This window comes from Phaseolus vulgaris, chromosome 1 (genome assembly GCF_000499845.2).
Source record: "Phaseolus vulgaris cultivar G19833 chromosome 1, P. vulgaris v2.0, whole genome shotgun sequence".
Taxonomy (NCBI): Eukaryota; Viridiplantae; Streptophyta; class Magnoliopsida; order Fabales; family Fabaceae; genus Phaseolus; species Phaseolus vulgaris.
Window position 1 is genome coordinate 36917964 of NC_023759.2, and position 17376 is coordinate 36935339.

Sequence of the window (17376 nt, forward strand, 5' to 3'; positions counted from 1 at the left end):
TGTGTCTGAGACTATTGGCAGAATGGGAAAACACTTTCATGGAAGGTGACATCCCGACTTGTAAAAAAAGTGCCTGCATCTATATCAAAAAATTTGTATCCTTTTTTATTGAGTGGGTAACCAATGAAGATGCATTGTCGAGCGCGCAAATCAAATTTTTGCTTAGGTGAAACAACAGTTGCATAACAAAGGCAACCAAAAGTTTTTAGGTGAGAAAGTGAAGGTGGGCGAATATATAGCATCTCAAAAGGTGATTTATTTTTTAGTAAAGGTGATGGCAAGCGATTAATGATATATGTGACATTTAAAACGCATTCCCCCAAAATTCTAATGGTAAATGGGACTGAAATAAGAGGACTCGTGTTGTGTTTAAAATGTGTCTATGTTTGCGTTCTACTACTCCATTTTGTTGAGGAGTGTAGACGCAAGTGTGTTGACATTCAATACCTTTTTTGAGAAAAAAAATTACGCATTGAAATAAATTCCAATCCGTTGTCAATGCGAATGATTTTAATAGATGCCTGAAATTGATTTTGTACAAATCTAATGAATGATTCTAAGAGATGTTGGGTTTCAAACTTGTGATTCATAAGAAATAGCCAAGTACATCTAGTATAGTTATCGACTATAGTGAGAAAAAAACGTTTTCCAAAATGAGTTGGGGTTTTATGACAACCCCAAATGTCACAATGCAATAGATTAAATAGAGAATGAGATTTTATTGTGCTTAAAGGAAAGGGTAGCTTGTTTGTTTAGCTTTGGGACAAATACTACAATTATTATGAATGGGAATGAGATGTTTACTGATAGGTAGTAATGAAGATGCAAGTTGTAGACGTGCTGGAGAAGGATGTCTGAGGCGCTTGTGCCATAAATCAGGGTTGGTCGAAATTTGAGATGCGTGGGCTTGGTTTGGAAGAGGGGACATGTAGTATAAGCCTGTGAGTTGTTTACCCGAGCCAATCATCCTCCCTTTAGTCAAGTTCTGCAAAACGCAACCATGTGGAAAAAAACGACACATTTAGTGAATTGATTATCTTACTAATGAACATGAGATTTAAATTAAAAGAAGGAACGTAAAGAACATCTTTGAGAGCGATATTGTCATTGAATTTAATTGTGCCCGTAGATGAGATGGGTGCAGTTGAGACTGTGGGCAGATTAACTCTGCTATCCAAAATCCATGGTTTCGTAAAAGCATAATTAATAGATGAGTTATGGACAAACAGACCTGCAACGTTTATAAACGTGTCACTTTTACCATTATGGTTAAGTGAGTAAACAACATTTGCCAATTGCTGAATTTGTTCGACAGTGAAGCCTTGTACCAAGTTTCCATCGGACTCGTTACCGGTGCCTTCTTTGTCAGACATGATCTCTTATTTAGTGGATAAAAATGGAGAGTTTGTCAGAACATCGATACCATATAAGAAAATTATATATAGGAAGATGATAAGAAAAATGGAAATGATTTTATTCTCTTGTGTGTAGGGAATATATACAACCTAATTATGTAGTGATCCACTAATCATGGAATTCTATCATTATCAAATTAATTACGTAGAATAACGTAAAATAATTACGTATAATTTGATAATCATTATTTTCTTAATAATTTTTTTGAAAACCTTTTTAGGATCAGTTCAAGAAAATATTCTTTATTTTAGATGGTTTGAACAAAACTAGTTAGACAAATTAAATCTAAATATCATAAAAATCGATAAAAAAAAATATGGAGAACTTGACCAACAAATTGCTGTAAAATCCCACCTTTAGAAGAAACAAAATTTCTAAATATTGAAAACAAGAAGGTAACAATACAACTTCCCCTCTTGAAATGCTTAGAGAAAAATGAGAAATATATATAAAAGACATTCAAAATATTTGAATATTCATAGTCAAGTCGATAACAATCAATTATACCAAGTAGCAATAGCTAAAATACAATGAATCAACGGTATCAAACAAAAGTAAAAGGTTAGAAAAATCACTAATAAAACCGTTTTAATTCTTCAAACAAGAATTAAAAGATCTGAAAATAGGAAGATATGCTAATACAACATTGGAAGAAATTAATAAAAAATTAGATTGTATAAATGTCCTACTTTAAAAGGTTTTAGAATGTATATCGATAACTTTAGGTATTTCTTCCTGCACCTCTATATTCTTTGAAATACTAGACTCATCCTTGATAATTTTTTATGATTCTAAAATAAGGGTTTCGGAATATTCTTTCTGGAATGATAAATCTGGAATTCATAAAATGGATTACAGAAAGTATGTTCCGGAATTATTAAAAAAATAATAATTCATAAGTCATTTTTAAAAGGATAAAATGATTTTTTCCAAAAATGATTGGGGTGGAGAGAGAAACACCCATAACTTTATGACAACGTATTAACTAGAGAAAACCATAGAAAATATTTTTGGAAAGAAAATATTATTGCAGGGTACCCTCTAGTTTTTTTTTGCTGAAAAGGTTAGAGAAAACTAACCTGATACGCGTTAAAAGATATCACTTGTGGAAGAATTGTTTCCATGAAAAAGAAAAATACGATAATTGCTTTCTACAAATAGTCTAAAGATAGAACACCGAATTAAAAAAAGTGAAGCCCAAGGAATAAGAGAGTTGGGAGATTTTTGTAATCAATAATAAGGGTACAATAAGAAAATTCCACCCTCCACGGTTAAAAGAAGAAATATTAAAAGAAATCAATTGGCTAGAAGAAATGCACAACACCATACAAATACCAAAAAAATCACAAGGTTGCCACCACTAACAACAATACTAATAAATCTACGGACAGATCAAGAATATTTTGCTATAAATGTGGAAGGATTGACCACATGAAAAAAGATTTGTAAAGTAAAAGAAAAAACTTAATAAACTAAATATGAGTGAAGAATTGAAAGAACAAATAGCTAATTTACTCCTGTATAAAAAGCGTAATTAGAAACAATTTTTTTATTTTTATTTCTAGAATAAGAAATAAAAAACATAAGGGAACTATAGAATAAGAATTTTTTAAAGTATAACTAGAAATAAAGAAAGCCAAATAAGTCACATAAAAAACGAGTTAAATATAAAAGAGTTGAGAGAAAACATTTAAATACACTACAAAATTTAAGGAAATAAAAAACGAATTTATATCTGCAATTTCAAGCGGATCTTCTTCTGCATTTGGAAAAGGAGTTTCCGTTCTCTTGTTTCACCAATGGAAAGGTGTTTGATGTGAGCAATGAAGGACCAGTACTCACCACATTGAGGTTCACATTTTCGACTCAATTCGGAACAACCGTCTATGCTCAAATCTTCAAGGGAACGGAGGCGATGCATGCCACTCGGGAGACAACACAGCTGAGGACAGTTAACAATATGAAGAATCTTAAGACGAGTCATTGCTGTAAGCCACTCAGGAAGCATCTCAAGACTATGCCAATTTGAAATTAACAATGTCTGCAAAGTGTCGGAAGCTCCTTCAATCCATTGAGGCAATGTCTGTTGCCTTGGACATTGCTCAATATGCAGAAACTTCATCCTCAAACTGTGGATTGGTTTTTCACAGTCCAAGGACAGATTTAGCATCTCACACCTTATGACAAACAGAACCTCCAGTTTAGGGAGAATATGAAAAGGAAAGGACTCTAGCCTCCTACATGATTGAACAATCAAAATTTCAAGGGATGTGAGTTGTTGTGCCCCTCGGAACAGAAACATCAAATTGTCACAAAATTCAAAACTCAAAGTATGAAGATTCATCAAACTTGCAAATTCCTCCTCTGGCAGAATAGACTGTTTTGTGGTGATAAACAATTTTCGAAGGCTGATTAACATCCCTAATCCTTTAGGCAATGTTTCAAGCTCCACACATCCTCTCAAAGACAAAGCTTGCAAATTTTGGAGTTTGCATATAGAATGAGGAAGTCTTTTTATGTTGCGGTTATTTTCAAGACTGAGAGCTCGCAGATGCTCCAGTTTAGCAATTGAATTGGGAAGTGTCTCAAGAGAAGAATCGCTTAAATCTAAAATACGCAAGAATTTGTATCTTGTTATCCATGCATCCAAAAGAGCTACATTATCAACACCAACTCCAACTATTGGAAATAATATAGTTCTCACACTACTGGACTTGGGGAACAAAGCATGGCTAAGTGAATCATTTTCAACAACTGATAAATGCCTTACTTGCTCAGGTATATTCCGGGTAACTGAGTTTACCACAAGAATCTCTTCTTTTGCAACATACTGGGCAAGATCATGTACCAAATCATGCACTTTGAAATAGTAAAGGTGACCAAAGTCCTCAAAATCCTCAAGAAATGATCTCGAATGTAACTCGTCTATATACTGTCTTGCAGTATTCTCTATCTTTTGACTTCCAACCTCAGATCTAAGTAAGCCAAGTGCCGCCCAAAGGTTAACAACTTCAGCACCAGTACAGCCATAATCTTTTGGATAAAGAGAAAAGAAAGCAAAACAGTGTCTCAAATAGGAAGGCATTTGGTCATAGCTCAACTTAAGAGCAGGTAAAATGTCATCTTTTTCTTGTTTTAAGTTCCATATGCCATGGTCTCTCACAAACTCCCACCTTTCTGAATTAAAATTTAAGAACAGAGAACTTCCTAAAGTTCGCACTGCTAGTGGAACCCCTCTACATTTATTCACAATTTCTTTTCCAATCTCTACTAGATTTGAATATTTTTTTTCTTCGCCTTCCTTAAATGCCCATTTGTTAAACAGAGAATAACAATTCTCCATGGAAAGACCTTCCAAAACATACGAGGGAACAGTGCCCATCATTGTAGCAATTGAATTACTTCGTGTTGTCACCAAGATTTTGCTTCCAATTGCACCCACTTTAATTAAATCTTTCAACTCTGTCCATTTTGCTCGATTATCATTCCATATATCATCCAAGACTAGCAAATACTTCTGACCAGAAAGCCTGTGTCTAAGACGACTTTGTAGCTGCTCAATATCAAAGTTTTTATTGTTTTCTTGGTGAGCAAGAGCAATAGTTGGAGCCGAAGCTGAAGCAGAGTTGATTATTTTAATAATTATCTGTCTTATGTCAAAGTCATCAGAGATACACACCCACATCTTCAACTGGAAAAGATCATCCATTCTCTTATCATTGAAAACCAACTTCGCAAGTGTGGTCTTCCCCAACCCTCCAATACCCACTATGGGAATAACACAAACACTTTGATCTCCATAACCATCACCATGAGGGTGAGGTTGCATCAAAAGATTAATAATTTCTTCTCTATCACTCTCCCTTCCAATCACCCCTGAAGCATCAACATGGGAATAACTCATATCTCTCCTTTGCACAAGTCTGTGATCAACCTCAATCCTCTCAAGACCAAACTTGTTTCCATCAGCTGCTATCTTATCAAATCTACGCCTAACATGTTTGATTTGATGAGCCATCCTAAAACGAAAAACAAGAGAATTAGATGAAGAAAAGAAGTGGTCTACCTTCATCCTTGTGCTGCATGAAGCTTTGAGAACTTGTTTTCTCAGGTTTTGGCACTCAAGTCCATCCAACACATCTTCAACATCGAAGCAGACGTTTCGAATCTGCCTGAGCCATTCCTGCAACCCATGGTTTTGTTCCTTCTTCTCCTCAGCATCTAAGAGCACACCTTTAACTATTAACAAGGTGTCTTTGATCCCTCGAAGATCCTCATACACACCATAGGTTCGAGAAGCTTCTTCCTAAGCATAAGAAGCTAGGTTGCTTAGCAATGATACAGTAATATCAAAGACAAAATACTCTGCCATGTTCTTCGGGAAGAGCCAAAGCGGTGTTGTGCTCAGTTTGTGGCGTGGTCGATGTCAATGCTCCTCCTCCTCCTTATGTTGTATTCATGTACACTTGTTTTAAGAACAATAAAGTTTCTTAACAATCATCACTAAATGAAATACACTTAACAAACATTAATAATAATATAATAATATTTTAAATTAAAAAAATAAATAAAAATGAATAAAATATTAATTTATTGAAGTGAGAAATGTTTTCACTGTTTACCGTGTTATTATATCAGCACCTTTTAAGAAATGTCAAACACATCATAACTATTTTGGAGTATGAAATATTTTCATTAGGGTAAATTTCCAATTTATTTTGTTTATAAGAAGGCAAATAGAGGATAATTTGTTTTTAAAAGATTTTTTTTTTGGTACAGATAATTTTTTCATACTATTATAATATTTAAAGACTATTTTTTTTTTATAATCAATTTAACACTAAATCATAAAATTTATGAATTAGTTACATTGTTTAATAGTCATACTGATATTATAATGTTTAGGTGTAATTTTTCATTTAATTTATGGAGAATTAATATTAATTGTCATTCTCTTTATTCACTCATATACTAAATAGGAATTTTCTTCTTTCATAACTAAATTGGATCCAAACTATCATTTATTTTTTGATAGAGATGAGTAGTAATGCACTAACATACTTTCTATTGACAATCAGTTAAAAGTTATTAAATACTAGAAAATAGAAAATAAAACATTAAATCAAATTCATATCTTATCTTATATTATAAAAAGAAAATAATTTTGTATAAAATTTCTTCCCAAAAATATTTTTTGATAAATATATATTAAATTAATTAAATAATAAAATAGTAAATATAAAAAATTAATAATATAAAAAAACAAAAGTGTCACAGTTAAAAAAAAGAGAATTCCATTAATTAGACAGGTGTGATATGTTAATAAAAAAGCAAACATATCACCATTTTAAATAAATTTTAATTTTTTTTAGAAATCAAAATAAGATAAAAAGAAAATTTCATTAATTTGGCACACAAATCATGTAGTTAATCACTTAGTATATTGAAAAAAGCAAACATAATTATCTTGAAAAATAATTAATGCAGTTTTAATATATATATATATATATATATAAATTAATTTAGGAAATTGTTATAAATAGAGTCACAAAAATTGAAGGTTAACAAATGGATACGCGTATATGTTACAATATCAATATTTTTGTAAATTAAATATTAATACAACCTTATTACAACTTACTCTTTTAAGTGGACATGAGTATTATAACCAAAGATATAATTATGTTTTCAATACCAATTATTATAAAAATATTTTAAGCTTTTGAATTTTATTTTTATTTTTTAAACAAATGATTTAATTAAATTTTAATCATCTCGTAAATTTGGATAATTTTCATTAAACAAGTGTTCTATATAATATTTAAAATATTTTTTATTTTCATTAATGGTCATGTAAAAATAAAGTACTCAGAAAAAAATAAAAAAATATCTTAAAGACTTAATATAATGGTATTTCTAATAAGAACTCAATTGAATATAATCATATTTATGAGTTAATTAAAATTTAATTAAGTTTTTAAAAATTATTTAGAATATGATTTATTAACAGTATGAAATAAAGTAATTAAAATTAAGTTAATAAAAGTTTGATTAAAAAACATGAACACGTTTAATTGAGCACGAAGAAGTTTCAGTTAAGCATGTCTTTTTGCTCCTTAGTATGTGAATAAACCTTTCTTAACTACGAAGCTAACAAAGTGAGCCACTCGCTTAGGCTAGGAAAGATAATAAAGGGCATTGGTATATTTTATTTGGGACCCACTAGAATTCTTATGAATAAAGACCTAGAAAAAACAAATTCAAAACTTTTATATTAAAATTTGAAAATAATTTCTCCAAACATTCAGTATAGAAAATTATTCTCTAGTGATAATATGAGTAACTATTTTTTCTAATAGTTGAATGTAACAAGACCAAAACTTATGTAAATACTACGTAAACTAATTTTTAGTAAAAAAAAATAATTAGTTGTTAGAATGACTAAATTAAAGATTATTTTAGAACAAAAAATTGATTTCTAAATTAGTTTCTATTATTGTTAAATGATTTTTAAATTAGTATTTAATTAACAACAAGGTTTTTACTACCAAATTTAGAAACTAAATAATTGGTAGTTAAAACTTTGGTTGCTAATTATATACCAATTTAGAAACCATTTAACAATAACATAAACTAATTTAGAAATCATTTTTTTTAAAATGGTCTCCAATTTAATTATTATAGCAACTAATTATTTTTTTATTTAAAATTGGTTTCTATTTCATGTTTTTTCTTGTAGTGTTATTTTTGAATTTGTTAAGGTTTTATTTTGATTATATTGTTCTTATGTTTAGGCTATATATTAATCATCATATTTTTCTTCTCATATTTGATATTGAAAAATACTTTTAAATCTATTTTTTTAATGAAGATTACCTAATTGAAATAATGATATAAAGTTGATTAATTGATTACATTTTAATAGATTAATATTATAATAAATTAAGACTTATTAAGTTTTAAGTTCTTTATAAATTTAATTATTTTTAATATTTATATTAAAATTTTATTTTATTGAGTGTCCAAATTTTATATATTTCAGTTGAATTCTTACAGTTTGATTTTGTCATTAAATGAGTGAATTAGATGTTAGCTTGAATCATCAACGCTTACATGAAAAATCAAGAAATTAAACATTTAAGTATTTATAATTGAGTCCATATTAAAAGTTCTCATTCATTTGAGTGTCTAAAATTTGTATATTTCTCAAATGAATCTCTATCTTCAACTATGGTATGATCATTTGATCTTATAGTCTTTAGCATAATATCATGAGCAATGAGAAAAATGAAACTTTGGAAACTTAATTATCTTTATCAAACACATTGTTTCGTGTCTCCAGTCTCCACTTGGTCGGTTTGATTTTAGTTTTAATATTCAATGTAATTTTTTATAAAGATAATTATGATTTTAGAGATTTGTTTTTATTATTGTTCAAGTTTGTGGTGTTGTGCTTGTCAAATGATTATATTACTTTAGTTGATGACAAAATCAAACAACAAAAACTCAATTGAAATCTATAAATATTTTGGATACTCAATATAATGAAAATATTTAAGAGGAACTCAATTAAAAATACTTAAATTTATGAGAAAATTAAAATTTAACTATGCTATTTTTAATTTTTTTATATAAAAACACCTAAGCAATAATATTTAGGCAGATTCTTCCTGCACCAGATCATTTTAAACTACACCCAATATACATAAAGGAAAAGACTAAAATACCCTTAATGAAATGAAAATTAGGGTTTTTTAAAATGTGCACCCAACCCACATCCAATTCACCCAACCCAACAACATTGCACCCTTTTTTCTATGATCACTGTGAGGAGGCAGCGCGCCGAGAAGACTGTGAGGCAGCGCGCCGAGAAGGAGATGAAGCCACTGGAGAAGGATTGAAGCCGCTGGAGAAGGATTAAAGTCGTCGGAGAAGGAGACGAAGCTACCGGAGAAGGATTGAAGCCGCCGGAGAAGACGAAGCCACCGGAGAAGGATTGAAGTCGCCAAAGGTAGTTGGTAAAAAGGTTCTATGACATATAGGTAGAGTCTGCAGCCAATATGAATAAATATGCAACTTTTGCCCAATTTTCATTGGCGATGTAAAATTAATATTAGAACCATTATCTCAACTACAACTAGTTTTTGCAAGCAAAATAGTAATGAACAACATAGATCATATCCTGTACTTATCTAATAAACTAAAAATGATTTGGAAGCTAAAATTGATTTGTAACTAGTATGTATCTCTACACTGCATCCAGTCCAGATTTGCTTTAGTAATATATCCCTCACTTGCTTAACAGAATGCAGTCTCGGGAGCTTGGATGTGTAGGAGCAAGAAGTTATGCTGTAAAACAATTTTTTTTGTCTTAGATTCAAGTTCAATCAAACTTTCAAGTCTGTCTGGTGCCCTAGATGCAAAGTTTATGAAGGAGAAACTTCATCTTTGCACTTTGGAGGGTGCTATATACAGATGTAAATGAATCAGAGGAAACCACTAGTCATGTGTAATACTGATCTTTGTGTGATACTGATCTTTGAAAGAGACTTTGCATGCTTCAGCTTCACCATGCTATATACACTTTTGGTTCAACTTTTTTTGTTTTGTTTAAGATCTTAAAAAAATTATTTTCATATGATTTTGTAGGAAACAAGCTCCGGAAAATTATGAAAGCATGAAAAATAAACACACACTTTTGCTCATAAGCAATTTATTCCACATTACATTAAACACTGAAGCCTTAAAATAGTTCATTTTATTTGAGATGAAATCTCATACTAGGTTTTTTTTTTATGAAAATGGATGTCTATTTAAGTATGCATATTACAAATTGAAGATTAAAGTTTCTTGTAAATTAATAAGTGTTATGCAATCTTTATTTTTATTTTATTTATTTTTTTGGAATGAATCTTCTATATTTTAATAATGTTATTAAATATTTGATATATATAAAATAAAATAAAAATAATAATTAATAATAAAAATAATAATCGATATATTTATAAAAATAAATAATAATAATTAATTAATTTAATTTATATTCATTATTATTATTATTATTTAATTAATATTATTATTTTATAAATTAATTCTAAATATGATTGTTATTCTAATATTCTAATATTTAAATATTCATATTATTAATATTAATATATTTTTTATTATTATAATATATATATAAATATATTTACAATATTATTATTTATTTATTATTATATTATATAATTATATTATATTATATTATTATAATTAATTATTTTAATAATAATAATAATAATTGTTGTTATTATATATATATAACCAAAAGTTCGTAAGTCAAATATGAGTTTTGGATAAACTTATCCAGAAGTATATTTTGTATTCTAGATATGAATATCCAGAATGATTTTATGTGTTCCAGATTTCAAATTGCGGAAGGATATTGTGAAACTTACGGATTTGTATATTTGAAAACTAACTTTATGTTGTTTTTTTCAGCATTGCCAATGGATACAACTGACTCATACATGGGAATTTCAGGAAAGATTGATGTGTGGGATGGATTAGATGATGTTGATCTGGAGCAGTCAATAACATATAACACGTTAGATAATGAACATAGAGCACATGAGTGCAGTGAGGCGTTTACTACAAATAAGGTAAGGTAAATGTTAGGCGTGTGAACCTTATTGTTTATGAATGTCACGACAATAAAGCAAGTTTATAATGCAATGAGTGTTCACCGAAGATCACAACGAGGTCATAGAACAGAAATGCAACAATTCATGTTGTTACTAGAGCGAGACATGTATGTGCATTGGTGTAGGTGTGAAGAGGTGTCGAATGTTGTGCAAGATATATTTTGGACACACCCAGATTCAGTAAAGCTAGTGAACTTGTTTAACATTGTCATATTGATGAATAGTACGTACAAAACGAACAAGTATAGGAAGCCGTTACTTGAGGTTGTTGGGATTACATCAACTGGTTTGACTTTTTCCGTTGCATTTTGTTTACTAGCAGCAGAAAAGGAAAATAATTTTTTGTGGGCCCTTGACAGACTTAAAGGGTTGTTTTTTAGAGTTGATTCATATCCTAGGGTGGTGGTATGTGATAGAGATATTGCCTTAATGAATGCAATCATAATCGTTTTTCCTGAAGCTTATAATTTACTTTGCCGATTTCACATTGATAAAAATGTGAAAGCAAAATGTAAAATGTTGGTGCATCCAAGAGAAGCATGGGATCAAGTAATGCAGTCTTGGAGATCTATTGTGGATTGTGATATTGTTGAGGCCTTTAAAGATCGTGTCAATGCATTTCAAGTTGTGTGTTCTCCATGGCCTATATTTGTTGATTATGTGATGGCTACATGGTTACGTCCACATAAAGTAAAATTTGTTAAGGCATGACAGATAAGGTGATGCACGTAGGAAACACAACAAGTAATAGGGTTGAGGCGACACATTGGAGCCTAAAGAGAGTTCTTCAAAATTCCATGGGGGATTGATGTTTCTGCTGGGATTCGATCAACAAGATGATTATTTTACAACATAATGCAATCAAAGCTTCATTCCAAAAGAGTCTGCATGTGGTCGGACATCGGTTTAAGGTTACAACTTACAAAAAATTGTTGGGTTTTGTGTCTAAATATGCTTTGAACCTGATTGCTGAAGAACTTGATAGGGTTAAATTTGTGGGATTTGATAAAAATAGATGTGGTGGATGTACTCTTACATGTACTCATGGTCTTCCTTGTGCGTGTCAATTGGCTTCGTTTGGTGCAGGTAGCATACCACTTAAATCAATACATGTCATGTGGACTCGATTAAGCTTTGATGATATTGCAACAGAACAATGTTCATATGAGTTGCCAATTGACAAAGAGTTTGAGGTGATCGCGGGCGGTTCAAAGAGTTAGACGTTGCAGGTAAGGTTAACATCAAAACTAAATTGCAAGAGATTGCCTTTCCAGAGAAGACATCTATTTACGCACCACATGATAAGGTCAAAACAAAAGGTGCTGTGAAGATGGCTCGTCCTACCAAATTCATGAGATCAACTAAGCGAATCCCTTCTTATTTTGAACATGTGGATTTCTTACACTCACAACATGATAGTTGTTCGAGTAAAAAATCTACTGAAGGACACTTACCACAAATTCTACCAGCACAATCCATTCCTTTGCTTGATCAGTTCCCTATAGGATATCATCCATACATTGTTGATGTTGTCGACATTAAGGCTGATGGCCATTGTGGGTACCGTGTTGTTGCTGCCGAATTGGGCATGGGAGAGGAGTCATGGGTTGTTGTTCGAATGAATTTGTTAAAAGAACTAAGTGAATGGAGACAAGAATATGTTGAACTGTTTGGTGGTGATGAACGATATGAATACTTGAAGAAGTCACTTCTAGTTGACCACATGTCTATGGTATCAACCACTAACACCATTTCATTTGTACTTTGCATTTCTTCATTTAACTCACTTTGCCATTTGTACTTTGCATTTCTTCATTTAACTCACTTTGCCATTTGTACTTTGCATTTCTTCATTTAACTCACTTCGCCATTTGTACTTGCAGGCAGGAGCAGATAAGTGGATGACAATCCCAGACATGGGATACGTTATTGCTAATCGGTATAATGTCATTTTCGTTTCATTGTCCATGATACAATCATTGAGTATTTTTCCTTTAAGAACCCAAGCACCAAGTAACTTCACTCATCACTGAATAATTGCAATTGGTCACGTCCACGGAAATCATTTTGTCCAGGTATACCCTAAACGAATAAAAAAAGCAAGTCATAATGTTAACTTAAAAGTTATGTAACTTATATTTATAACTTTTATAGGTGAAGCTGAAAGATGGTTATCCAATTCCACCAACAAATATACTATGGGCATCGCATCGTTATCCTACGACCCAATCTTGGTCAACATACTACATTAGTCGATACAAGTTTATACACAAATAGTGTCCATTAGACGATATTTCTAATATCAACATTTGTAATACATATTTAATGTTTATGTTTTAGTATGTTTAGTTTATTTTAATACATGTATTCACTACATTTCTATTGCAAATACGCGCTTATGGAACTATCATAAACAATTACGGATGACACAATCCATCACACACAATGGTGTCTACAAATGCCAAAATTCGGAACACATTAGTGATGGCAAAATCTGGAACACATAATGATGCCTAGGGATGACAAAAAATTAATAATATTGTAAATAATATATATATTATAATAATAAAAAATATATTAATCTATACCTATATATAAAAGGGATTCCTCTCTTAGCTGCTCTTAATTTTTTTTCCTATTTTATCCTTATATTAATATTTAATTTTATTATTGTATTATGGTTATTGTGTCATTTCCTATTCCCCTCTTAACTGCTTTTAATTTTTTTTTCCATTTTATCCTTACTTAATAATTTATTGTATTAATTTATTTTGGTTATTTGGACATTTTATAATTTCAAAAATTAATAAAATAATTTTTTAATTTATTTTATTTGTTATTATTTAACTGGAGAGTGGAGAGAATGGAGAGAATGGAGAGAGTGGAGAGATTGATTAATTACGTTTCTGTTTTAAAGATCTTCTTCTCTATTAAATAAAAAATTAAAGATATTTGTAATATTTTGTGGACCACTTTAACAGTGGAGATTTGGTACGTTACTTTTCTGATTTAAACTGATATTTTTTTTATTAAATTTGATTTAAGAAAAGGATTTTATGATTCTCCACTACACATAACCCACATATCCTACTTAAGAAAAGGATTTGGTACGAAGGAACATTAGATTTGGGTGCGAAAGATGGGAACAATTTAAACGAGTCTCTATACAGGTTTAAGGGTCCAAGGTGAAGAAAAGAAGCAGATTTCATTGCATTTTCTTCTTTTGTTGGTTTATTGTTTAATGATGTCATATGTATTGTAATGATTGTCATATATTATTGGTTGTTTATAGACCTAATGAAAAATATTGGTTTAATTCCTATAATTGATAAAATATTAAAAATTATTAAAAAAAATATGAAACTCAAATTCTATTTAATTATTTTTTCGGTTGAGTTTGTAGTTTTAAATAAATTTTAACTACCAAATACATATATTTTTACCCATAATTAATAAAATATTAAAAATTATAAAAAAATATGAAACTCAAACTCTATTTAATTATTTTCTATGAGAGACGGTTTTGAATTCAAATAGCAATTTTGAATTTTAAATTTTGAAAATTCATTCATTCTCTTTACCATATGTAACTTTTAATTACTGTTCTCCACTATTTTATTAACCTACTCTTTAACTGTATACTCTTTAACTTCTCATTTTAATGTCATTAAGAGAAATTGTTTTTGAAGAATAAAAAAATACTAAAGAAAGAGAAATAAAAAATGCGGATACACACTACTCTTTAACTGTATACTCTTTAACTTCTCAATTTAATGTTATTAAGAGAAATTGTTTTTGAAAAATAAAAAAAATACTAAAGAAATTAAAAATGCGGATACATAGGCACGTCAGTGCCTGTGTTCCCGCTAGTATTAATAATATGAATATGAATATTTAAATATTAGAATAACAATAATCTTTAAAATTAATTTATAAAATAATAATATTAATTAAAAAATAATAATAATAATGAACATAAATTAAATAAATAAATTATTATTATTTATTTTATTTTATATATATCAAATATTTAAAATATAGAAGCTTCATTCCAAAAAAAAAAATTAACAATAAAAAATAAAGATTGCATAACACTTGTCAATTTAAGCTTTGATCTTCAAAATGTGATTTGTGATATCCATACTTAAATAGACATTCATCTTCATAAAAAACTTAGTCTGAGATTCCATCTCAAATAAAATGAACCTTTTTTAAGACTTCAGTGTTTAATGTGGAATAAATTGCTTCTAAACAAAAATGTGTGCTTATTTTTCATGCTTTCAAAATTTTTCGGAGGAGCTTGTCTCCTACAAAATCATATGAAGATAACTTTTTTAAGATCTGAAAAAAAAAAAAAAAAGTCGAACCAAAAGTGTATATAACATGTACAAATATAGGATTTTGAACTGAAGCACTGGTGAAGCTGAAGCAAACCTGGGTGCAGCCCACATATACATACTAGTTACTTTAGCTTCCAAATCACTTTTAGTTTATTAGATAAGCACATGATATGATCTATGTTGTTCATTACTATTTTGCTTGCAAAAATTAGTTGTAGTTGTGATAACAGAAAAAAGGGTGCAATGCTGTTGGGTTGGGTGAATTGGATGTGGGTTGGGTGCTCATTTAAAAAAATCATAATTTTCATTTCATTAAGGGTATTTTAGTCTTTTTCTTTATATATATTGGGTGTAGTTTAAAATGATCTGGTGCAGGAAGAATCTGCCTAATATTTAAGATAATGGTGACGTCAACCTAATTGATGACAAAATTAATTGAAAATAAATAAATTAGACACTCAATAGAGATTTTTTTTAATAAATACTTAATTGTTGGTACAAAAACAAAGCAGCTGATCCAGTAGTGCGGGCTGCAATAAGAGCTCGGTGTCATTATGTTAATAAAAAATGGCTCGGCGGTATGTTAACCAATTGGTATACTACAAAAACACGACTTCAAAAAGAATAATCAAATTTTCGAGAGACCTCAAGTTTGGTTAAATCATAAATTAATTTAGGTTCACTACTTAAAAAATTAAAATTTGAATAATTTAATGAGTTAATGATATGATTAAATTTACCAAATTTATTTTTTAAAATTATCTTGAATAAATTCACTATTTCTTTCTTTTTCGATTGCCTGGAAAGAGCAAGATGTTTCTTTTGTTCTTTTTTCAACAATTTTTGATCTCTAATAAACTTATCATTAGGATTTTCATGTGAGGTGGTTTGGTGAGTTTTTCTACCAAACTTGTGCAATTTTAATTTATCGATGGATAAATTTTATAAAATTGACATAAATGAGGTACATCGTGTTTTAAAAACCTAATTTTTCTATTTTATTTTTATTTGTTAAATTTGTTTTTATTTAATATAAATATATTTTTTATTTAAAATATTTTAATTAATAAATTAATATTTAAATATTTAAATATTATTATATATTTTTTTCAAAGTATTCACTTATATTTTTAATATTATTTTCAAAGTATTTACATATATTTTTAATATAAAACTTTTTTTTAGCATTCCAACGTAAGCCTCCGAGACCCTTCGTTCTTTTTCACATATATATTAATGTTCCAATCTCAAGTCCACTAAGATGACATTGTTAGGTTCAATAATCACATTCAATGTATTGTTTGTTTTGAAACTTGATGCTTCTATCATAATTTTTCTTGTAAAAGGTGTCTTTGTTGACTAAAAGAGGTGATTGCACAAAAGTTATCCTTAAACTTGAATCCTAAGCAACGTGAGACTTTTTGACTTAATAAAATAAGCCCTCAGTCAAGGCCTAAGGGGTAGGAGTAAATTGGAACTCTCCTTTGTGGAACAAGATGCTTTGATGTCTCCAAATCCAAGAGAAAAGCTTGAAGACCTTGTTGTTGGGTGTGTGTGTTGTCTAGTTGTTTGAAACTTGTTAATTCACTCCTTAAGATGATCCAAGTTCATTTGAATCTTTAACCTTTTGAAAAGATGAGTTTTCTAAAAAGTTGTTGAAATTTCAACAGGTTGAAATTTCGAAACAACAGGTTGGTTTACCTTAGTAGTTTTTTAAAAGGTTTTGAAAAAGCTTGACTTTGTTGTTAAGTCAATTCAACCGATTGTTTCGACAAATCAATCGATTGTTTTTCCTGAAAACCTTAACAAAATTATGTTAAGTGGTTTTAAGATGTTTTAAATTATCCTAGCTACCTTGGCTCTTTTATTAAATGTTTTTGACCATTTGATTGGTCTATATAAAGGTGGTTTTACGCTCCTAATCTTGAAGTAAGAAA

At 29.6% G+C, this 17376-nt stretch overlaps 2 protein-coding genes across 3 annotated transcripts; one reads left to right on the forward strand and one right to left on the reverse strand.

The window, feature by feature from the left end:
* Nucleotides 1-3012: 3012 nt before the first annotated feature.
* On the reverse strand, nucleotides 3013-5857 carry LOC137814051 (disease resistance protein RGA2-like). 2 transcript variants are annotated; one of them, XM_068616585.1, is made up of 2 exons: nucleotides 5483-5788; nucleotides 3013-5408 (listed from the first exon to the last, which is right to left on the reverse strand). In XM_068616585.1, the coding sequence occupies exon 2, from the start codon at nucleotides 5318-5320 to the stop codon at nucleotides 3146-3148; it is 2175 nt and encodes a 724-aa protein (XP_068472686.1). In that variant the 5' UTR covers nucleotides 5321-5408; nucleotides 5483-5788; the 3' UTR covers nucleotides 3013-3145. The 2 variants fall into 2 exon arrangements, with proteins under 2 accessions (XP_068472686.1, XP_068472685.1); XM_068616584.1 differs by having other exon boundaries at nucleotides 3013-5857.
* A 6572-nt stretch (nucleotides 5858-12429) lies between these two features.
* LOC137815984 (uncharacterized) lies at nucleotides 12430-13376 on the forward strand. The gene is made up of 3 exons (XM_068619091.1): nucleotides 12430-12831; nucleotides 12983-13045; nucleotides 13254-13376. The coding sequence occupies exons 1-3, from the start codon at nucleotides 12430-12432 to the stop codon at nucleotides 13374-13376; spliced, it is 588 nt and encodes a 195-aa protein (XP_068475192.1).
* Nucleotides 13377-17376: the final 4000 nt, after the last annotated feature.

Coding starts and splice junctions, on each gene's coding strand:
- LOC137814051 (XM_068616584.1), bottom strand. CDS start 5,488: ATGAAGGTAGACCACTTCTTTTCTTCATCTAATTCTCTTGTTTTTCGT.
- LOC137815984 (XM_068619091.1), top strand. CDS start 12,430: ATGGCTCGTCCTACCAAATTCATGAGATCAACTAAGCGAATCCCTTCT. Junction 12,832..12,982: donor TAGTTGACCACATGTCTATG/GTATCAACCACT, acceptor TTGTACTTGCAG/GCAGGAGCAGATAAGTGGAT. Junction 13,046..13,253: donor TTATTGCTAATCGGTATAAT/GTCATTTTCGTT, acceptor TAACTTTTATAG/GTGAAGCTGAAAGATGGTTA.